The sequence below is a fragment of the Temnothorax americanus genome, unplaced genomic scaffold (assembly GCF_048541705.1).
Source record: "Temnothorax americanus isolate GAGA-0224 unplaced genomic scaffold, ASM4854170v1 Scaffold5, whole genome shotgun sequence".
Classification (NCBI taxonomy): domain Eukaryota; kingdom Metazoa; phylum Arthropoda; class Insecta; order Hymenoptera; family Formicidae; genus Temnothorax; species Temnothorax americanus.
The window spans coordinates 3,689,890-3,710,323 of NW_027509657.1; the positions used below are offsets into that span (position 1 = coordinate 3,689,890).

General features: G+C 43.9%; 2 protein-coding genes across 7 annotated transcripts in view; both read left to right on the forward strand.

Annotated features, from left to right (window-relative positions):
• The window catches only part of Mrpl52 (mitochondrial ribosomal protein L52), a 245,962-nt gene that overhangs the window by 134,674 nt on the left and 90,854 nt on the right, over nt 1-20,434 (forward strand). The window lies entirely within an intron of this gene.
• Mamo (zinc finger protein 628-like) overlaps nt 12,804-20,434 on the forward strand; it is a 61,744-nt gene continuing 54,113 nt past the window's right edge. Inside the window, exons 1-2 of one of the 6 annotated variants that reach the window (XM_077418402.1) lie at nt 12,804-13,555; nt 14,968-15,062. Coding sequence is in view for 2 of the 6 variants with exons in the window: in XM_077418398.1 (XP_077274524.1) it covers nt 18,164-18,165 (2 nt within the window). In the remaining 4 variants the exon portion in view is untranslated. Of the gene's footprint in view, nt 13,556-14,967; nt 15,063-18,116; nt 18,166-20,434 lie in introns of those variants that run through there. The other 5 variants (XM_077418400.1, XM_077418401.1, XM_077418399.1 and 2 more) reach the window with 5 other exon arrangements.

Below are 20,434 nucleotides of genomic sequence, written 5' to 3' on the forward strand. Positions count from 1 at the left end.
ACTGCGGTACATGTGCGTAAAAATTTGATATGCTAAAGAAAATTTTTATACAGTAATGTTAAAAAAAACATCTAGAAATCCGTCGATTATTGGCAAAAATAAATATTGTCTCCGTATTAATACGAATAATCTAATACCACATTTGAAAATCTGAGCCACCGTGTGGCACTTTGAGGATGGAAAAATGTGTAACAGGGATTGTAAGTCATAACAAGTTTGCCCCACCGATGCGTATTGCTGAGAAGAAAAAAGGTTTCTATATACAGCAAGATGTATTACTTATGTATATAGCGTGTCGAGCTCTGATTACACGGCTTGTAAAGCGGAAAAGTTCCTGCTGTTTCTTGAAATCCAGTATCGATCGAGCGCATCGAAACGCTACCACGCGACGAAAAAACTTGGAACACGACCGGCTCGGGCAAAACCATCTTGACTGTATACTTTGTAACATAATGAAAGACGCGAACACGCAGGAATAATCGGTTAAACCGACGAAGTTGCGTTCCATGAAGCGGCTATCATTCACAGTATAATGAATATTGTTACGCAATGCGTCTATTATTATCGGATAAGATAATCGTCATTGAGCAACGAAAAAAATAATGTGTCTGCATTGATGCGTAATAATATTTTTACAGATATCGTAATAAATTTCTGCAAATGCGTGCGCGCGTCTAAAATGTCCGAAAAATTTTAGAAAACCGACAATACAGTCCTTGTCGATTGTTTAATTTACGTAATTGAGCCTATTATATCTCGAAATAGATATTCAATGCTTTTAGTTTGTCCCACTAATAAACTAATTAACTCTAATTTGTTTTGCTATATTAGAATAATCTAGGTTACGCTGACCATCCAATTTGAAGAATGCGAGTCTAGATCGTGATCTAACGATTACGTTCTGCAATCGTCGCTGTAGCAAAGAGATCCGACTGATTCGTCGCTATCTTGGGGTTATCTCGACCGGAATCGAAAACCGGTACCGTTAAAAAAGGTAATTTTGTACGGATAGCAAAGAGATGGCAAAGGGACGGGCGTAATCGAGCAACAAGAAGAAGGAAAAGAGGAGGGATGAAAATGTATACGCAAACCGTTTATTTATAACACGCGCACGCGCAAGCGCGCACGCACACGCACACGCGCGCGCGTTAGGCATTGAAAGACGGCGTGCGTAACAATATATAGCGAGTTTAACCGACGATAGCCAACGGCGAGCAGTAACGTCTACCGAGATATTCGAAAACTGTACGATTAAACCTCCGAAAGTGCCTGCAGGCAAGACTCAAAATACCAACGGCGGACGTTATATTCCACGGATGCGCATTCCTGCAGCTTCTGCAGCTGCCTCTCTCACGGTGCTCCCGCGGAAAACTCCGGGGCACAATTGCGGAATTCGTCCCCCTACCCCTTCCTAATGTACGCCTACTGAAAACGGTATTAAATGCTAATCACGATTCCAGTCAGCTACTCGTTGCGTGTGAGCGCATATTTACGTATCCTACGAAACAGCGGCAAGACAGTTGAGAGTAGCTGATTGAAATTGGCTCCCGCTCAAATTTCGAACAAAGAAACACATTACTGGTTAAATATGTTAGTAACAATTCAAAGATTATTACGAACCTTACTAAAAATATCAGAATAACCGTTGAATCGCAATAATTTGGCATAAAAATCTTACCCACGAAAAGTCTCAGAATCTGAGTCAGTTTTGCAACACGCGGCGCTGATTGCGACGATTTTAATCTAACTTTGAATCGCTTGTTGCTCGCTCGCGCTTCGGAATGCAAAATAAAAAAAAAACACGTCTGAAAAGCGTATAGCTGGAAGAAAAATGGACCTACTATTACCTTACAATAAAGCGCATGCAAAGCCGCTACTGTCACGTACGAACGCAATCGATGGCAATCTACAGTACCCGTAATATGTCAAGCGTACGTGTTGCGAGCTGTGCAAAAAAAAAATGACGTTAATCGTTGACACGCGGAAAATCGCGGAGCCCCAACAACGTCTTCCTTCGCGGAAATCGTCGAATTTAACGCCGGCGATATATTCGTCGCCACGGGAAACAAAGTCGTGCCTTCCGCAAAATACCACGGCGCACTTTAGCGGCTTTAATTCGAGATACGATACACTCCAACGTCGTGCGGCTTACGCCTCGCGCGTCGCGGCACCGCGCGCTGGCGTACATACGCGCGTATAGGTACGTGTTACGTACGTGCGTTCTCGCGTTCGCGTGTTTGCGCGCACGTGTGCTCGCATGCAACCACGTAAGGCCTTCTTGTTCCGTGACGAGCGACGTCGACGATGTCGCGTTTCCGACAAGCACGAGCAACATGCGTGCCTACGCAAGATTAGCGGAATGAGCCTGCACACACCGCGGTAATGCCGTAATGGGCGTAAATGCAATCGCTCGCTCGGGCCTCGACGCGCCGATGACGGTCGGGCTTCTCAAAGAGAAGAAGAGAGAGAGTCGCGCGGGCCTTATTAGTTCGCACTTAATTATTATCTTCGGCAGTAGCGAGGAACGAGACAGAAAAAAAATAAGAAAGGAAAAAAATAAGGAAGCCGACTGACAACCCGCGGCTCGGGATGAATCGTTGAAGAGCGAAAATTAAATTGCGTTTCAAGACGCGTGAGACGCGTGGTTGAAACCAAAGGCTAGAAACGAGTTAACGAAACGGTCAAGAGCTATCATGAGAGCGTAATTTAGAAAACGTTTCGACTCACTCTGATTTTTTCTTAAATAATAAGCGCTTACCGATTTTTATGACGAGATAAAAGAAGCGAGAATACAGATTCCAACGTTCACGTTTCTTAGTTATGGTCTAATTGTCCTTACTATTAAATAAAGGAGAAAAATTTTTTTGTTTCATTGTTCAGGGTAATATTAAAAACTATTGAATCGATTTCAAAATTTGTTAAACTGGTGCTATAGCTTTGTCTGACTAATAATTATTATCTGCAATCTGCAACATATAGTCTATTCTATCTCTCAGTTTGTCGTTTATTTATGTACAACGTTGCGTAACAGCGCGCAGCGTTACGAAATGTACGCGTGATTATTAATCGTAGCGATTCCGCAAATCTTGATTTTATCGTCTCTGGAAGCGATAGGAAAGAAACGTTTCATCGATCAAAGAGGAAAACAGGTAATAAAGTAATATCGACTTTTACTTCAAATAATTAAGATTATAGCTGGAAAAATATATTTCCAAATTTAATTCATTCATAAGTCGAAAAATTTCAGGGACCCGGACCGGACCGGACCGAAACCGAAACCGAAAACCGTAAAATAACCGGTATTTTTGTCGCACCGGAACCGTAAACCGTATGGAAATTTTATAAAAAACGGTACCGTTAAAAATCATTATATCTTCAAAAAAATTAAGACCAGAAAATGAAAAACATAGAAAACAATGAAGAAATCAAGAGACACGGCAGTGTCTCGCGCCAAGTACACGCGGAGCGAGATGACATCTACGTCGAAATATCATCATTTATTACAATATATTATTAATTATTATACATGTTTTATACATCCGTATAAATTTATATAAAAAATAAAAACATGTATCAACAATTAAGATTCACAACTTATAAGTACATATCCACACACGCAGTATGCATATGTAAACCATTTAATTTTTAATAAAAATTTCAAGAAAATTTTAATGAACCGAAACCGGAAAAAACTGTAATTTGTGCAATACCGGTACTTCGTTAGCTAGAAAATCGAAATCGAAACCTTTATCATATTATTCTTATAATCGTCAGATTGATTGAATGAGAGATAATACAATAATTTCCACACAGCTTTTTTCAGAAAACTATATTTCGTCCTTGATTTCTAACTTTATCACGCGTTGGAAACTGAAGAGGATCCTGTCCGCGGCTCTGAATCGACGAGCTTAAACCCCACGCATTTATCGTGCATCGGCAATATTAATGACGTGCGCGCGCGCGCGATATTAGCCGTTCGACGAAGAATTACTCGCGGGAAAATTAATGCGCTTTTGAAACTGAAATCAGATCGACGCGCGAAAACAAAGGGCACTAAGTGTATTTGCACGGTCAATACGCGTGCGTAAGCGTATATTTGCATATTTACGATTATTTACGTTCGCGCACGCGAATTCGGGTATCGCGCCGCGCGCCGTTATCCACGAGCGCGGATACAAGAGCGGAATTAAAAGCGCCGCAATAAAAATCATGGGCCACGCGATTTTTCTATGACGGCGGCGACCGCCGTTAAGTGCTTCCACCAGAGACGAACGTTACGATTGCGTAACGGCCGGTGTTCCTCCGGCGGTCTTACGCAACGGCAAAAAATTATGCAATGTTCCATCCAGCGAAAATCTGCGCTCGCAACTGCGAAGACGCACTTCGCGCGTGAGCGAGCGAGCGAGCGGACGAGCGCGACCGCGCGATTATATTGTGTATGGAAGGAATAACACACGTATGGTCACCACGCTCAAATCACTTTGACGTTCGCTTGTTCGCATATCGAATGGAAAGCGACGATTTATTAGAAGTGATGGCACGCTCGTCAAACCTGAGGAAGAAGCTCAAAATTATGAAGCGAAACTAGCGAAGTGGACAAGATCTGATAGAGCGGCGAAGAAATTGATCGTCACAACCGCGACGCTTGAATCAAAACCACTGCAATTGATAATGAATTGCGTTACAGCAAGAGACACGTGGCAAAAATTGCACAGTGTCTTTGATATGAAATCAGATGAGAGCCTGTCTCTAATTCAGAAAGAGTTCTTCGAATTCCGTTGGGATCCTGCAGGAAACCTGGCGCAGCACGTATCGAAACTCGAACAAATGGCGAGTAAAATGAAGGCACTTGAAGGCGGAGAGATACCGGCTGTACCGTCCATGCTCATCACAAGGATTCTTTCAACGCAGCCGACAAAATTCAATCGTTTCTACAGCGCATGGGATTCAACGACCGATGCAAAACGGACAGTCGAGAAAATATTGAGGGACGTGCTATATTATATGTAAAGTGTGCAGCAAAGTATCTCGCGCTACAAACCACAGGCAAAGATTCTTCGAGAATTTGACGACGAGACTCACGACTGAAGAATTACGCATGCAGAAAAGAGACGAAACAAACGAATCGACAATGGCAGTGACTCTGCTTTCTAAGATGAATCTACAGGCCAATTCCACGAAGAAACATGCTTCGGAAAAAAAAAGCTCGTTCGAACGGACAAAAGGAGGACGGCTGCTTTGCACGTTGCAAAAAAAATCATAAGCGCAAAGACTGAAAAGGCTGCTTCGAATGTGGATCGAAGGATCACACAGCGAGGAATTGCACGAAGAAGGGAGAGCGCGAGAACAGCGAAGAAACATTGAACGAATCAGCTTCACGATCAGGGACCCGGACCAGACCGGAACCGAAATCGAAAACCGTATACCGTAACCGGTATTTTTGTCGGACCGGAACCGTAAACCGTATGGAAATTTTGTAAAGCCTATAGAGGCGGCCGAATCGAAACCGGTACCGTTAAAAGTCATATCTTTAAAAAAATTAAGACCAGAAGATGAAAACATAGAAAACAACAAAGAGAAAAAAATGACATCTCTACGTCGAAATATCATCATTTATTATAATATATTTTTAATTATTATACATATTTTATACAATCCGTATAAATTAAAATAAAAACGTGTATGTGTAATGTAAAATAAAAATATATGTATCAAAAATTAAGATTTACAACTTATAATTATTATTATTAGTCAGACAAAAAGGCTACGCGGCGGTCGAGCATCCTGCGTGCAGGTCAACGTAAAGGGGCCTTTTCATGCTGACGCTCGACGCTTGATTTAAGCGTCAAAACTGGTCACGTGACCAACTTCATCGGTAAGAAGACGAAATAGCATCAAATATGCGAGCGTCGAAAAAAGCAATTGACTGAAACGAGCGTCAAGCGTCAAAGCTGAACACAGTTGAGCTTTTGCCATTTGACGCTGGAATTAAAAAGACTATCACGTGACCTATCACATGATCAAGTTTGACGCCCAAATCGAGCGTCGAGCGTCAGCATGAAAAGGCACCTTATAAAAGTCGTTGTTTTTTAAATGTTAGGAAGCTAACTTCACACGGGTGAAAAACGAGTCGTGTAATATTAGGTTGATAGATACATTGCCTTCTCGTCGAACCTAAGACTTAAGTACATATCCACACACGCAGTGTGTGCGTGTGTAAACAATTTAACTTAATAAAAATTTCAAGAAAATTTTAATAAACCGGAACCGGAAAATAACTGTAATTCGAGCAATACCGGTACTTTTGTTAGCTAGAAAACCGAGTAGAAAACCGAAATCGAAACCGAAATCTTTGTTAAGTATTTTAATGGCCCAAAACCGGAACCGAACCGATATTTTCGTCCGGTCCCTGATTATTTATACGCGCTAGAGAGGAGGCAACGGCACGGCTGCAGGCGACATCGCTAAAGATCATGTCCAGTTTTTACCGCATTTTAAGTAAAACGCAAAATTTTAGATATAACTCACCGGCCGATGCGTCGTCGCCGCGCCCTGCTCTTTTCCGCTCCACCTCGCTGTTCCTGATTGCTCCCGGCGGCGCCTTCCCCTCGCCTCCAATGATAGCGAAACGATCACAGAGACACCTTGGATAACGTCGCATCGTCATCACTTCAGAAAGTTTCAGTTTCGCGGTGGACGAGTTCCACTTTCGAAATCCGCCATATGCATTATATGCAACACGACGCGATCGAGCGGATCGACGCCGACGCGCGACGCGGTGACGAATGCGGATGCTCGCTCTCGTCGATGATTCGGCACTCGCGACATCCGTCTGTACGCGAAACTCACTCTCGACGGCTACTTAAAAGACGCGAAAAACGCGTAACGGGCGCAATTCGGGCTCGCGCTGATGCGTCGTGATCGACACGAGCGAAAAGTTCAAAGAGAAGATGACGCGCCTCGAACGTTCTCGACGCGAGCGCGTTCTGCAAGTTTTCGAACGCGAGAGGCCCGTCGCGACGTTAAACACAACTCGCTGAAACACTCGCGTTCACTCAAGCGTAGACGAACTTCGTGGATCCTCCGCCGTAGATATACGCGACGACGCGAAATTCACTTTCGACGAGCAGAGACGCGGATCCGCTAGCTCACTCGCGCTGCGCGAAACGGGAACGTTTCTCAGGTCCGCCATATGCAATGGAATCGATGGAAAATTTCGACGCCGAAAGACACCGATCGCGATCGAGCGGATCGACGAACGGCACCGAGATAATCCGTCCGTCGATCGATTCGGCACACTTGCACTATTGATTCACACGCGAGACTTCTTTTCGATCGACGAAAATCTCGCGAGCGACGCGAACTTGCGCCAACGCGTTGCGCGAATACCGAATACCGCCGGGAGAAAGCCGCGGCTCCCAGGCAACTCGAGCGGTGGGGTTGGAGGGGGGGACAGGCTGAGGCGGACGCCGCCTGGCGCGGTGTGTTCGATATACCTGGGCGGTTGAGGCAGCCTACCCCCGCTCCATCCCCCCACCCTACTCGTGTTACCGAGAAGCCGCGGCCCGCGCCTCTTCCGAGTCCGAGAAAATGCTCGCGAAAACAATTCACCTACGGGGGCAAACGGAAATTTTCGAAATTCTCCGTACGCAATAACGGTAGATGCGTTGTTGCGACGCGAGATTCACTCTCGGCGGGCAAAGAGACGTGAATTCGCCAATCACTTGCGAAGCTTCGTCGAGCGTACCGATTGGCTACGGGAAATCCTCTATCTTGTAGATAGCCAATCGGTACGCCTGACAAGAGCTTGCACGATAAATGAAATATCAGCCTTAAATTTGTTAAGTCCACTGTATTTTATGACAAATCGTGGCAATCCGACGGTATACTTACTTGCGAACGTCGAGAAACGCGTTAATCGTACAGAAAGGCGGAAAAAAAATACGCATTGTCTCGAGACGAGTCCGGGCCCATCGAGAGACAATCTCCGCGATTCCCCGATTCACCCACGCGTGAAACGGAAATTTTCAAAGTCCGATATACGCAACGACGGTTATTCCGGATATACGTTACTTTAGACGCGAGGCCCTCTCGGCGAGCAAAGAGACACGAATTTGTCAATCCGCTTGCGTTAAATGAGACTAAAACTTGAAATCCGATGCGTTCTGTGCGATAAATTAATTGATTCGACGCCACTTATACGAACATTGAGAAACGCGTTGATAGTCGATCGTACGGATTTACATGCATACGTATCGAGAAGAACGGGCTCGTTCGCACGCACGAATCGCGATTCGAGGATTTAGGCTAGTATTCATAGTCTTCAAGATCGTCTTAAGTAATGTCTTAAGACGCTAATACGGTTCTGTGATTGGTTCATGACCATGACATCTTAAGATTGAACTTAAGACGGTCTTAAATAACTATGAATACCACCGGCCTTAGAGAACGCGAGAAACGCAGAGCGGGCTGAACGCAGTCTCGAATTCGTACTAACAATGGCCGCGACTGTGCCAAATGCCAATAGGAAAAATTTGGAAAGAGCGGGGGAGTGGGAGAGGTACGTACGCCGCGTCGCGCGTCTTCCAGGAAAGCCGAGCCCAAAAAAACGTACAACAACCTCGGCGAGCAAGCGGCCAAGCGGCAATAATCCGACACGGCTTGCGAGCGACGTTTTTTAAGCTGCGCGCGTTCAATTTCTCCCTACGAAATAATCGAGGAAATAATATACCTATAGGTAAATGCCATGGAAACTGTTTTTCGGCGCGGCGACGAGCGACGAGGGCGACGAGGGCGAGGAAAGCGAAACGTATATAGTATATATGATTCGCGGCTAATATCAGCGTGCCGGTATGCCGCTCTCGCGCGATTGTAACGCGAAACGCGAAATTCATACGCCGCGCGCCGTGTTTTGACATTATTAATCCGTTTTGAATACATTAAAGCGTTATTTCGACCCAGACTGCATACATATATAACTCATTTTTCGAGAAATTTTAGCGAGTTTACTCGTTTTCGCATAACATCGCTCGTATTCGACGTAATGAAGCCGGTGCCGGTCGCAGCGTGAACGTTTGACGAACCCGAACGCATCTCCCCTCCCCCTCCTCTCTCCTTCCGATTTCTAACGGCTAAATTCATTCGGAACGCGTAGTGTAGTGATCGGGTCGGACGGCGACGTGCGGCCGTTGCGTACTTTTCGTGTCTTTTTACCCGCGGATGTGAATCTCGCGTGCGTAACGAGTGTCGGGAGTGTCGAATCGAGCGACGGGCGATCGACGTCTCGAGTGCTCCGATGGTCCGCGCGATCGTGATTTAACGCGTCTCGCGACGTTCCAAGTTCGGAGGATCTACCACGGAATCTACCTCTTCGGGCATTGCATATATAAGTATGGCGGACTTGAGATATTCGACGATAGTGGACGATAGGCAAGTGAGTCGCAATCGCTTCTTTCTTACTTGTCCGAAATGAACTTCGTACGTTTTGAGAGACGGTTGATTGTTTCGATTATTTTACCCGGATTTCTCGAAAGGAAACGTTCTCGCCCCGCTTTGCGCTCCCCGCTCCCCGCTCTCTCCAAATTTTTCGTGTACATATTGTACCACAGTTACGTTATATTGGCGCGAGATCACGTCGAGCCCGCTCCGCATCTTTCGCACGCCTTTTTGCTTGCCGAGAGGAAGTTTCGCGCGCGAAAGAGCGTCGGGAGTGTCGGAATCGATGGATGGACCGTCTCGATATGCGTATGTGTCATATAATAAACAAGTTTATTTCCTTTACTTTTACTTTTCAAGCCAATTTTTAATGCAGTAAGGAGTAACGCGCCATTATAGCGAGGAAACAATAGTGCGAGAGATTAACGAGAATAGTAGATATGCAAGATAAGTAAACGGAATGCAATAAATAAACACATAAATGCGTTTATACGGAAAAGATTCATGGCACTGTGCACTGTCGACGAAGAAAAATGATGCGTCTCTCTCTCTCTCTCTCTCTCTCTCTCTCTCTCTCTTTCTCTCTTTTTTTTTCACCCAAAACTACCTGCGAGCTCGTGGCAGCTCGGGTATTTAACGGCACGTTAAAAAAGTAATGCGGAAATATAATGGGAAACAAAGGAAAGAAAGTTTCCACGCTTGCTCGCTCGCTCGCTCGCTCGCTCGCTCGCTCGGGCTTCCAACGGCAGCGTGCCGCAATTTTACTCCCCCGCTATTTGGTTTGGATAAAGAGCTACCTGTTTGTTTACGTTTCGCTTTCAGCCGTTTGTACTCCCTCTCGACGGTGCACCACGGTGCAGCGAACGTGTCCATGTATGTGTGGGCACGTGTTCCGTACATATACGTATCCCTTTCCCTCTCTATGTCTCTCTTCTTCTCTCTTTCTCCCTTTCTGTTGTTCTCTCTCCCTCTCTCTCTCTCTCTCGCTGTTTCCGTCTCTCTTTCGGTCGCAGCGACGTAGTTGTATTGCGAGCGATAAGCAGCCGCATGCGGGGGGGTTACCTAACAACGCGCGCGAAGATGCACTTTCGGGCGACGTCACGAGCGTCCGATACGCTGGTCAGTCGGCGCTAGCACACAGTGGTGCAAAGTATAAATAAAACGGCCAGGCTAGAGAGAGAGAGAGTGGGGGGGGTGGAAGGGGAGGGGGCAATTCCGTTCACGCAACACGCGCTCCATGCGTTACCTAAGAACGCATAGACGCGCAATTCAGCGTAACCGCACGGTTATGAAAAAAAAGGATGCAAAAAAACAATAGACGCATGGTCGCGCCGGATCGATGCATACTACACGCTACGCGCAACGACGTCGGACGCAGACTGTAATCGCGTTTGAACACGCAGGACCGCACAGGTGTCCAAAAGCAAAAGTGCAAGTCCACAATCTAGCTGGTCCTCTCGTCTCTTTATTTCTTTTCTCAATCCTTAAGTGAAAAAAAATCGGTCTTTCTCAAAGGGATCAAAAGTATACAGTTTGATTAACAATTAATTTTTTGCTGATAATTTTAATTGCCTTCTTACTTCTATTACGTGAGTTGCGAGGTATAATTAAGTCGCATTTGCGTGCTAATATATAAATATTTTTTACTGGAAAAGTGGAAAACATAGTCAACTATGTCCTAGGTTTTAAAACTCCGCTCGATAATTGAAAGACTTGTTTAACAATAAGGACTTATCGCTTAGCATACTTTGTACTTTTTTTATTGTTGGCGATGTTGCGGAATAGTACGTGGCAATTATGGAAAATAGAAAACGATTAATCAAAGCATTAACCGTTTCAGTGTGATATTATTAATTATAAAGTTACACGTAAGACGGAAAATATCGGCGTACTGCGTCGCTTTGGTTTTTCTCGTTAAAACCTTAGTCTGCTCGTTCCTGTATCTATGCATCGATTGTAAATCATCGATTTGCTAATAATTTATGAGTAACGATCGCTCGATAAAGACCACGGAGCCACTTTTCTTCGTAAGCATGCCCGCCAGCAATATATGTTACATGTTCCGACGTGCACAGTGTGCTCTTTTCAATAGGTATCTTAATCAATAAAAAATTTTTTAAATTTTACAAGATCTACAAGAATATTTATTATTGTTGTCAAAATTGCGCAAATTACTTGAATTCGCAAGGTAGCTTTGTTTGAAGTATCTTATTAAAATAAATTGATATTGGCGTTCTCGTGTTATCTTTATTAAAAAAAGGTAAATAAAATAAATGTACAAACGTATATAGGTTTTTGCTGGCTATTTTTGGGTCCACGTGTCTGCACATGTTTGGACTAACGCGAGATGATGCTTCACTAAATGTAGGTTGAAAAACACGCATTGCCTATTACATGCTTCTCTTTCTCTCTCTTTCTCTCCCATCTTCCTCTCTCTCTCTCTCTCTCTCTCTCTCTCTCTCTCTCTCTCTCTTCTCTCTGGTGGATGCAGACGAGCTGCAAGCACGATTCGCGTTACCTGAGGATCTATATAAAAGCGGAGTGCACATCGCTGTGAAACTCAGCGATAGACGAATACACGTGAATGTATTACTCTAAGGAGTTTAGGAGAACTTAAGGTATACTTGCACACAATATATTGTGAGAATAAGACATACGGAAGAAAAAATGCGATATAATGTTGACAAGATGTAACAAAATACAAAAGATAATTAGGGTGTAAAATGTGATCCAGAAGTAAAACAAACGAGAAGTTTTATATCTGTTAAGGAGCATACGTATAGGTATACGTGTAAAATATAAATCTGTAGTATATTTGTTAAACATCGATAATTAATAAACAAAATATTATATTAATAGAGTTTTATAGAGGAAACAAATTAACTTATATATAATACATAAAAAAAACTTGTTTATTATTTTATCAATGAGAGATGGTCGTATAAAATTATGTCTATAAAAGCAAAATTTATTAAATAATAACGAAACAGAAGTGTAATATGCGCATGTGTCAATATCATAAAAATATCAATTTTGTCGAAATTGTCGGTTGTGCGATATTTTATGCTTTTTCTTTTTCACTTTTAAACATCAGTAGTACACGTAAACTATAAGGACAATTGCAAACTTATTGCAAAAGTCCGCTGCAGAGAAGTTAAAGAACGCAATTTATTATCCCAAATGTCACTCTCAATTACGATTGGAGTATCACGCCGTGCTTTCAAAATATAATATTTATATGTAAGTATAAATGTGTAAGTATTTCATCGCGTCTATTTCATAGAGAGTCTGACATTTCATCGCGAGACTTTTTTTATCGACATCAAACTCGCGAAGGAGTCGATCCGTCATCGTCAGACAGACGAAGACGAAGGTACAGCTATGTTTCATACTTGTGTGTGATCCACGTCGAAAATAATAATTAACTTCCGCGCGCTGCTGCGTAAGACGTCAGTGCGTGCCATACTTTTACACGTCCTCTCTTCACCCTTCGTTCACGGTGCTCCGTTCCCCCCTCCTCCCTCTTTCTTTCTCTCTCAGCCACCGACGTTTTTTTGGTCCAACGACGCCTGTGCCGCTCTACGAATCGCGGGATCCGCGATGGAAACGTGCGCGACGCCGCTGCCGTTGCGTATGTGTGATATCGGTGTGCGTACGTGCGTATCCGTGTTCGCGCGTCCTCCTACGTACCGCCGCGAGCGTGTGTGCGTGCTGGCGAGCGCGCACGCGCGCGTCGCGGCGGCTTTGTGTGGGAGAGCGCGCGCGTGCGTGTGTACGCGGCGGTGCGCGCGTGAGCGTTTCACACCTGACTGCAACGCGAGTCATACGAGCGACTATCCGAACGTCGAAAGACGATCGCGACCGCGCGGAAAAGCGCGAGTGACGCCGAAATTCCTGTCGGCGAACGCACGGATTTATTGCGCGGCGCTCACGGCGCTCGGCCGCGCAGAATCGATTTATTTTGTCGGCACGGTCTGCGCGGCGAACACGGTAGGTTAGTTGACCGCGGGGCCGAGCGAGCGCTGAGCTGACAGTAGGCCGGCGACGTCACAGTGGGCCGGTTCGAGCCTTCCTTCGTTCGATTCAGGCAGGCTCCTCTATTCGTTTTACATGTAGCAAGGTAAATATTTTAACGCGGTGTTTTACGATTTCACGAAAGAACGTGGCCCAGTGCGCGGATAATTATATTCATCGTCGTTAACGTCGTCGTCGTCGTCGTCGTCGTCGTCGTCGTCGTCATTGTCGTTCGTCGTCGTCGTCGTCGTCGTGCCGTCGTCACAAGGACGGACGACGACCGTTTTAACATCCTGACGATTTTTGTGACGCGTACGATTTCGTCGTGATCAAACGTCAAATTGGACCAAGAGAGAAAAACGGAAAGAAAATACATGTATTTACTCCGAAGAGGGTGGGAGCAACATTTTCATCTTTCGTCGTACGTCGTCCGTCGACGTCCACGTTACACTTGCCCGTGTTCGTTAACCATCACCCACTGACGTTGTCACACTAACCTTCTGTCGCATTTTGACCTCTATCACCGCTGCCTGTCACGAGTCTCTGACGAGATCGTGGCAAATGTCGGAAAAGACAGAGAAACTGAGAGAAAGGGGAAAGGTCGAATCGCGAGAGAAAGAGAGCGATCGACACCGAGCGAAGGGATTCGCGGAGAGAACGAGAGCAAAATCGCGTCACGCGAACACCACGTCGTGAGGGGCGCGTGCTAAGTTTCGCGCTGGGCGGACCGCTCTCGGGTTTTCAGATCGGATGATATTTCGATTCGCGACTCGTGCTCGATGTTGATTCGTCCGATCGGTTGATCCGCGCGCGTTGTTTCGCGTTTCGGCGGAGCTGTCACGACGCGTGAAGTGACGAAGGCCTCTCTCTCTTTCTCTCTCTGTCTTCCTCGCGTCTGTACGGAGCGCGCGTCGTCGCACCGTTCGGACGACAGTGGAGACACACGTGAAAACACGCGCTCTGACAGCTCGCGCTTTACGACGCGGCGCGTGCACGTCACGTTCGTGAGCGGTCCGTGCGCGCGTTTCTGACAGCCGCCGATTATAAATCGGCGCGGCGACCTTGCGCGGCCCCGAAAACTCTTGGCAGCCGCTTTCGAATCTCGTGGCCGATCTCCGTGCATTCGTTAAGCCGTGACGTGCACGCGCGTTCGAAATAGTTCGGCTTCCTCGGCGCGGAAAAATCTGGCCAGAAAGGCTCTCGGGGGAGAGAAAGAGAGGCAGAGAGAGAGAGAGAGAGAGAGAGAGAGAGAGAGAAAGAGTGAAAAAAGCGATCTCGCGACGTACGATTTTGGCACGGTGGCCCTCGCGCGTGCCGCGACACACGTGACAGTGAACAGTGCAACGCGTACCGCGCGAACGACGCGTTTGGAGCCGCGAGAGGAGACGAGCGCGACTCACGTCGTTTCCCTCGCGGCTTCCGTCGTCCGTGATGCATCTCGAGTCGTCGACACTCGTCTTGAAATGTATCGCGGAGAGGAAGTGAGGCCGGGAGAAGGAAATCAGCTGCGTTTATTAGCATTCAGCTGTACGATAGCTCCGAACGCGAGTTCGCGACGAAAGGAAAAGAAAAGAGGAGACGAATGAAGTTTAAGGACAACGTCACGAGAAAAGGTGCGACAAAAAATTGCGCGCCCGCGTGAATATACGGGCGCGTGTTGTTAAGAAGGAGGCAAGTTGCGAGAGTGCGTGTCCCGCGAGCCGCAAATACGGGCGGACAAAAATACCTCACGTGCGTCGAGAAATTGATGGGGAAAAAGAGGGAGAGGGAGGGAAATACGTAGGGGGAGAGGTAAGAGGGAGGTTGTTTTTGGAACACGATGATCGGTGAGGAGCGTCATCGAGCGAGCGAGTAAAAGTAAAGCGTGACGGTCCTGAGGAAATCTAGAGCGATCGAACGGCCCGCTCCCCGACGAGAGTAGCGTCGAGGAGGCCTTAAACTATTCGAGCATCGACGTATTCTCTCGCAGATTTCACTTCAGCAGCGGCAAAAACGGCAGTCATAGTGACGTAGTTCCGAGGTGGGCTCATTCTGACGAATTCGTGCTAAATTGATCGAAGATATAACCACTTGGATAACGTTATGCAAATATGAGTTGATCCGTGATATCAGTCTTCCGTGATATCTTTCATCATTGTTGAATATTTTTCACGAGCACCTATTAAAACATTTAATCTGAAAATGTCTCTTGTTAACATCACGAAAATAAAGACATCTTTGTCATAAAGATATGTACGATAGCTGGCTCGAGATAAAGTAAAATTTTTAATTAAATTTATAAAAAATTGAAACTTTTGTGATAGAGGAAGGGTTCAACTCATTTTTGCATGGCACAGTTAAAGAAAAACAGAAGTGAAAAACTTTAAATGAATATCAGTACGAAAGAAATTCTTTTGTAAGAAACATTTTTTGTCTACGCTTTTTATAGATTCGTCTCACTCGACGTGTGTCGTATGTGTATAGACTTTCTGTTTGTTATTTGAGTTTCTTGACTGACAATGATCCAATAATAGATTCTAAGCACGGTGCGCGCGCGCGCACTTCGGCGTGAAAATTTTTTCCATATACCAATATCCGCTTGCCCTTGACAGCTTTCTCACCCTGCTTTACTATTTTAATTAGTCGAATTTGCGACAAAGGGCATGAAACGGTCATTGTTTTATCGCACACGTTGACATAAAGTACAAGTGATAATGGTGGCGCGCGCTCTGGGATCAAATTCCGACTGGTTTCAATGAACTTCATCGTCCGAAGCTTTGATTAGAATCAATTTCCGCTTCAAACTAATTCCATTAACCCTGACATTTCGAACAGATTCGTTAGAATGATTTTCTATGTTGAATACATGTCTATTATACTCCTAGAATGTGAATTATGACGCGCGTCATTATAGCGGATGAACTGTAAATTATAATCCGAAAAATTCTTCGGCAGAAGTAAATATCCGATTATATTACATCAGATTTTGTAATTGATCTGTCATAATCGACGTAATCATGTAAATGAAATTGAAAACTGAAGTCATCAGAATTATTGATATTTAATAAAATAAATCTTTGGTTGCATTCCGATATTTACTGTCAGCAACTGTCAGTACTGAAAATCTATAGTATACGTGACGTATAATAGAAAAATATAGATTTTCAGTACTGATAGTGAGTATCGGAATGCAGCCAATATCTATTTCGCTGTGTTCTTCGACACAATTATAGAGAGTATAATCAAACATGTGTAATCAAAATACTTTTTAAATGACTGTGTTTTATGACTCATGTGTTTAAATGACTCATCTTTTACTAAATCGTTGTTTTTTTTTTAAGCATTTTCTCGCGTATTAAATCTGAAATATCTTCCTGTTTTTAGAGTGCAACGCCTCGTAGATTATTCCCCACTTCTCTTATTCTTACGTTTCATTATGCCGCGATTCTAACGCTTCTGCGACGACGATAATAGCGTTTCCGCGATCGACTTGCCTTGACAGAGACGGACCGCGTGACGTATCGCTCGCGGCTCGAGGACGAGAATACCGAAGACGACGCTCCGTCCTCGTTCCTCGGTTCGGCCCTCGCGCCGCGCAGTCTGTCTTCGTCAGGGAACTGCATCCGATGGTCGGAGTCCGCGTGTTGTCACGTTGCACGGACGTCACAGACGTCGGATTTTACAGAGAACCTCAATAACGAACCCTTGCGATATCGTACTTCGAATACGGTGAACACTAAAGCCTTACGTTCATTGCGATACTGCGAGAATACGAATTATTACCATAAGTCTCATCTCAGATTTGCATTATCGTTTATTGTTTCGTAAAATTTGACGTGACTCTAACGTTTGTTTTATAGCGCAGAAATGCGCTACGCAAAAAAATCAACAATAGTGAATAGTTACTCCGCGACTGTTAGTTATTAAAATTGAACGAAAGAGAAAGAAATACAAATATAAGTAACACGTTAATCCGAAAGCTTTTTAAATAAATGAATTCTGTAAAAGCAGTGATACATTTGTCGCGTATTGCGGGCGCGGTTCTTTCGGCAGTACGGCCCTGCGCTCTAAGCAGCATAAGCATAGACATTTGACGTTTCGCGAAGGTCGCGTGTTCTAGCTCTCCCTCTCTGATTCTCTTTTTCTCACTTTGTCTCAGTACACACACGTTCTCTCTCTTTCTCTCCCTAGCTCCCTCTCTATCCGCGTCTCGCCCCCATCTTTTTCTACTCCATTCTTCGTCGCCTCCCGCCCGACGCCGACGCGACGTGTACGCATATGTACGTACGTACGTACGTACCTTCCGACATTTAACGATCGTTACGCGTTCAATTGTTCACCGTCGCCGTCACCGCCGGAGAGGCCGCGCGCGACTTTCCGGCGACGATATTTTCCGCGGCGCGTTATCGGCGTACGTGACATTGAGGATCGCCCGAGAGAGAATTGCAACACGGCGTGTTAGCCGCCGCCGCTATCGTAGATACCGCGACGTCGCGATGCGCCGCGCCGCACCGCGCCGCGGCGTCGATCAGCTGGCGTCGCTTCGTCTCTTTCCCTCCACACGACGCCGGCAGCATGCACCGCTCCCCCCACCCCTTGTGCTCCGTCGTACGCGTACATACAACCGAATGCTAATGGGCCGTGCAGACGCGCGTTAGACATTTGTTTGACGCGTAGATTGTGCGTAGGATGTCTGGAAAACCCGTCGAAAAACCTGCGCCTAAGAAGCAGACGAATGTAAGTTGAAAAACTCATGTTCTCAGAATGAATCTGCGAAGAAGCGTAATTACGGATGCGTATTTGATGAATTAAATGAACGGTGATGCAATGGTGCGCGATTAATACATTGGATAATTTCAGTCAAATTAAAATTTGTACACGAAGTAATGTGTATATTTATTTGTGCTGTATACTTTGAAGTAGTTTTAATCTTACGAATACAAATTATTTACCTAAGGTTTTTATTATAGTGATCTTTATGTTATTGCATTATTATCAGATAATCATATATGTGAAATAAAATTTACTTCGTTTTTCTAAGAGACTTATTGCTTTTCTGATTATAACACATACATGTCAAAACTCAAAACCAACAGAATTAAATTTACTTTAGTCTGCTTCTCAGGTACCGAAACATTTTAGCGATAGATTCTTTGGAAATTTAAAGTCGATTATTTTTAATCTTTGTGTAACTGTTTTATAATCATTGCGCTGTCAAAGTATTTTTAGAATATATTAAGTCTTTTTATCTTTAGCCTCTTTAGTTTTGAATCTAAAAATGACCCATTTAGCATGTAGGTGACGAATAATAAAAAACACCACGTATAAAGATAATCGAAAAGATAATTTTCTTGATTAATTTTACTGATTAGAGATGATCATAAAGATTATTTTTATGTCTGATTTTATTAATTTTGAGTTATCTGCTTCCATTGTGTTTCCCTTAAAAAAATATATACATATATGTTTCAATTTTTATATTTGACTTCGTAATAAAATATCTTTTTACTGTTATGCATCGTCTATACATGTTTTGAAAATGAGTTATAATGGTTATCATGCAACTAAAAGGAAGCTATTTTAATTAAATAGTAAATATCCTTTTTTGATCTTGTCGCCAAGCACGAAATTTAAAAAGTCGCCCAACTCATGCACCACAACAGTGTAAAAACAATCATCTGACTATGGCGAAAGAGAGAGAGAGAGAGGCCGCGGTATTTTGTACATTTTCTGCACTGATTAACGCATCCTCGCGCCGCGGGGTCATTAACACTGATAAATCAAAAGAAAGCGACGCGTCCAAGACTCCTGCTCCATCGAAGCATTGATCGAACTATTTTTTTATAATGTCACGGTAAAATAAATGCGTAGAATAGAATATATATACATCGAAAGATGCGTCCCCCCGACAGACAGTCGTGCCAGCATTTACCATAGTAATTAACTCGATCAATACTTCACGATCGTCGAGAAATTGAAGTAAAATAATGCTACGACAATTATTTTAATATAAATATCGTATGACATGCATTTATTTAATTATTTTCTTTTCACTTGGTTTTTCAGTCCGTGAAGCTTAACTTGTTAATTTATATATTTCAAATCTTTAATTTTTACTAATTTAATATCACATATGTCGTTCTCTTTGATTTCCGCGAGCAGGGTGCGTGTCGCTACGTTGTGACGCAAGCTCTTAGCTTTTGAGGAAAGAAAGGATTAGTATCAATATCGAATGAATAACAGTATTGATATCCTGTTGAGTTTAAACATCAGCAGTCAGCCTTCGTGATCTAATTGTCACACACTCGAGAGGAAAACTGCACGCGTGCGTGCGTATTTCCACGCAAAACATATGTGTGTATTTTCACGCACGTATGTCAATATGGGTTATCGATTCATAATCACGACAGATAAGAACTACCGCGAGAGAGCCTACTCGTTCGAAATGTTACGTTGTCAAGCGATAGACTTTCGTTTGCAAACGTTTGCGCGAATTGAAGAAAAGTTAACGTTTTTTTATCGATAATATTTCCTTCTATTTGAAAGATTCGGAGTTAGAACGAACTAGGTTTATAGTTTACAGCGTTTTAATCCATTAATTGTACTTATAAAATTTACATTTAGTTTGCTTATATAATTTTCACATTTAATATTTTTAATTTTTGAGAGCATGTATATACAATTTTTTGTGAGATAGATATACGTAAAATTCTCAACAATATTATATATGTATAAAAGAAAACAGTTATTTAAGATTCTTCTTAAAAACATGATTATTAATCATCTCTCTACAAAAAGTTAAAATGGATTTAACAGATATCAAAAATCGCTTTTACCTTGATTTGTTTATTTATTGATATATAGCAAAAAGTAAATAGTTACGGATGGTAACCTCGCGCTACTCTCTATGCCAGGACAAACTTCCACGTCCCTATGTAATACGTATGACAAAAAATAAAAATTGCGTAACAGCTATCTATCCCGTTGTCATCGGGCCGGACGACTT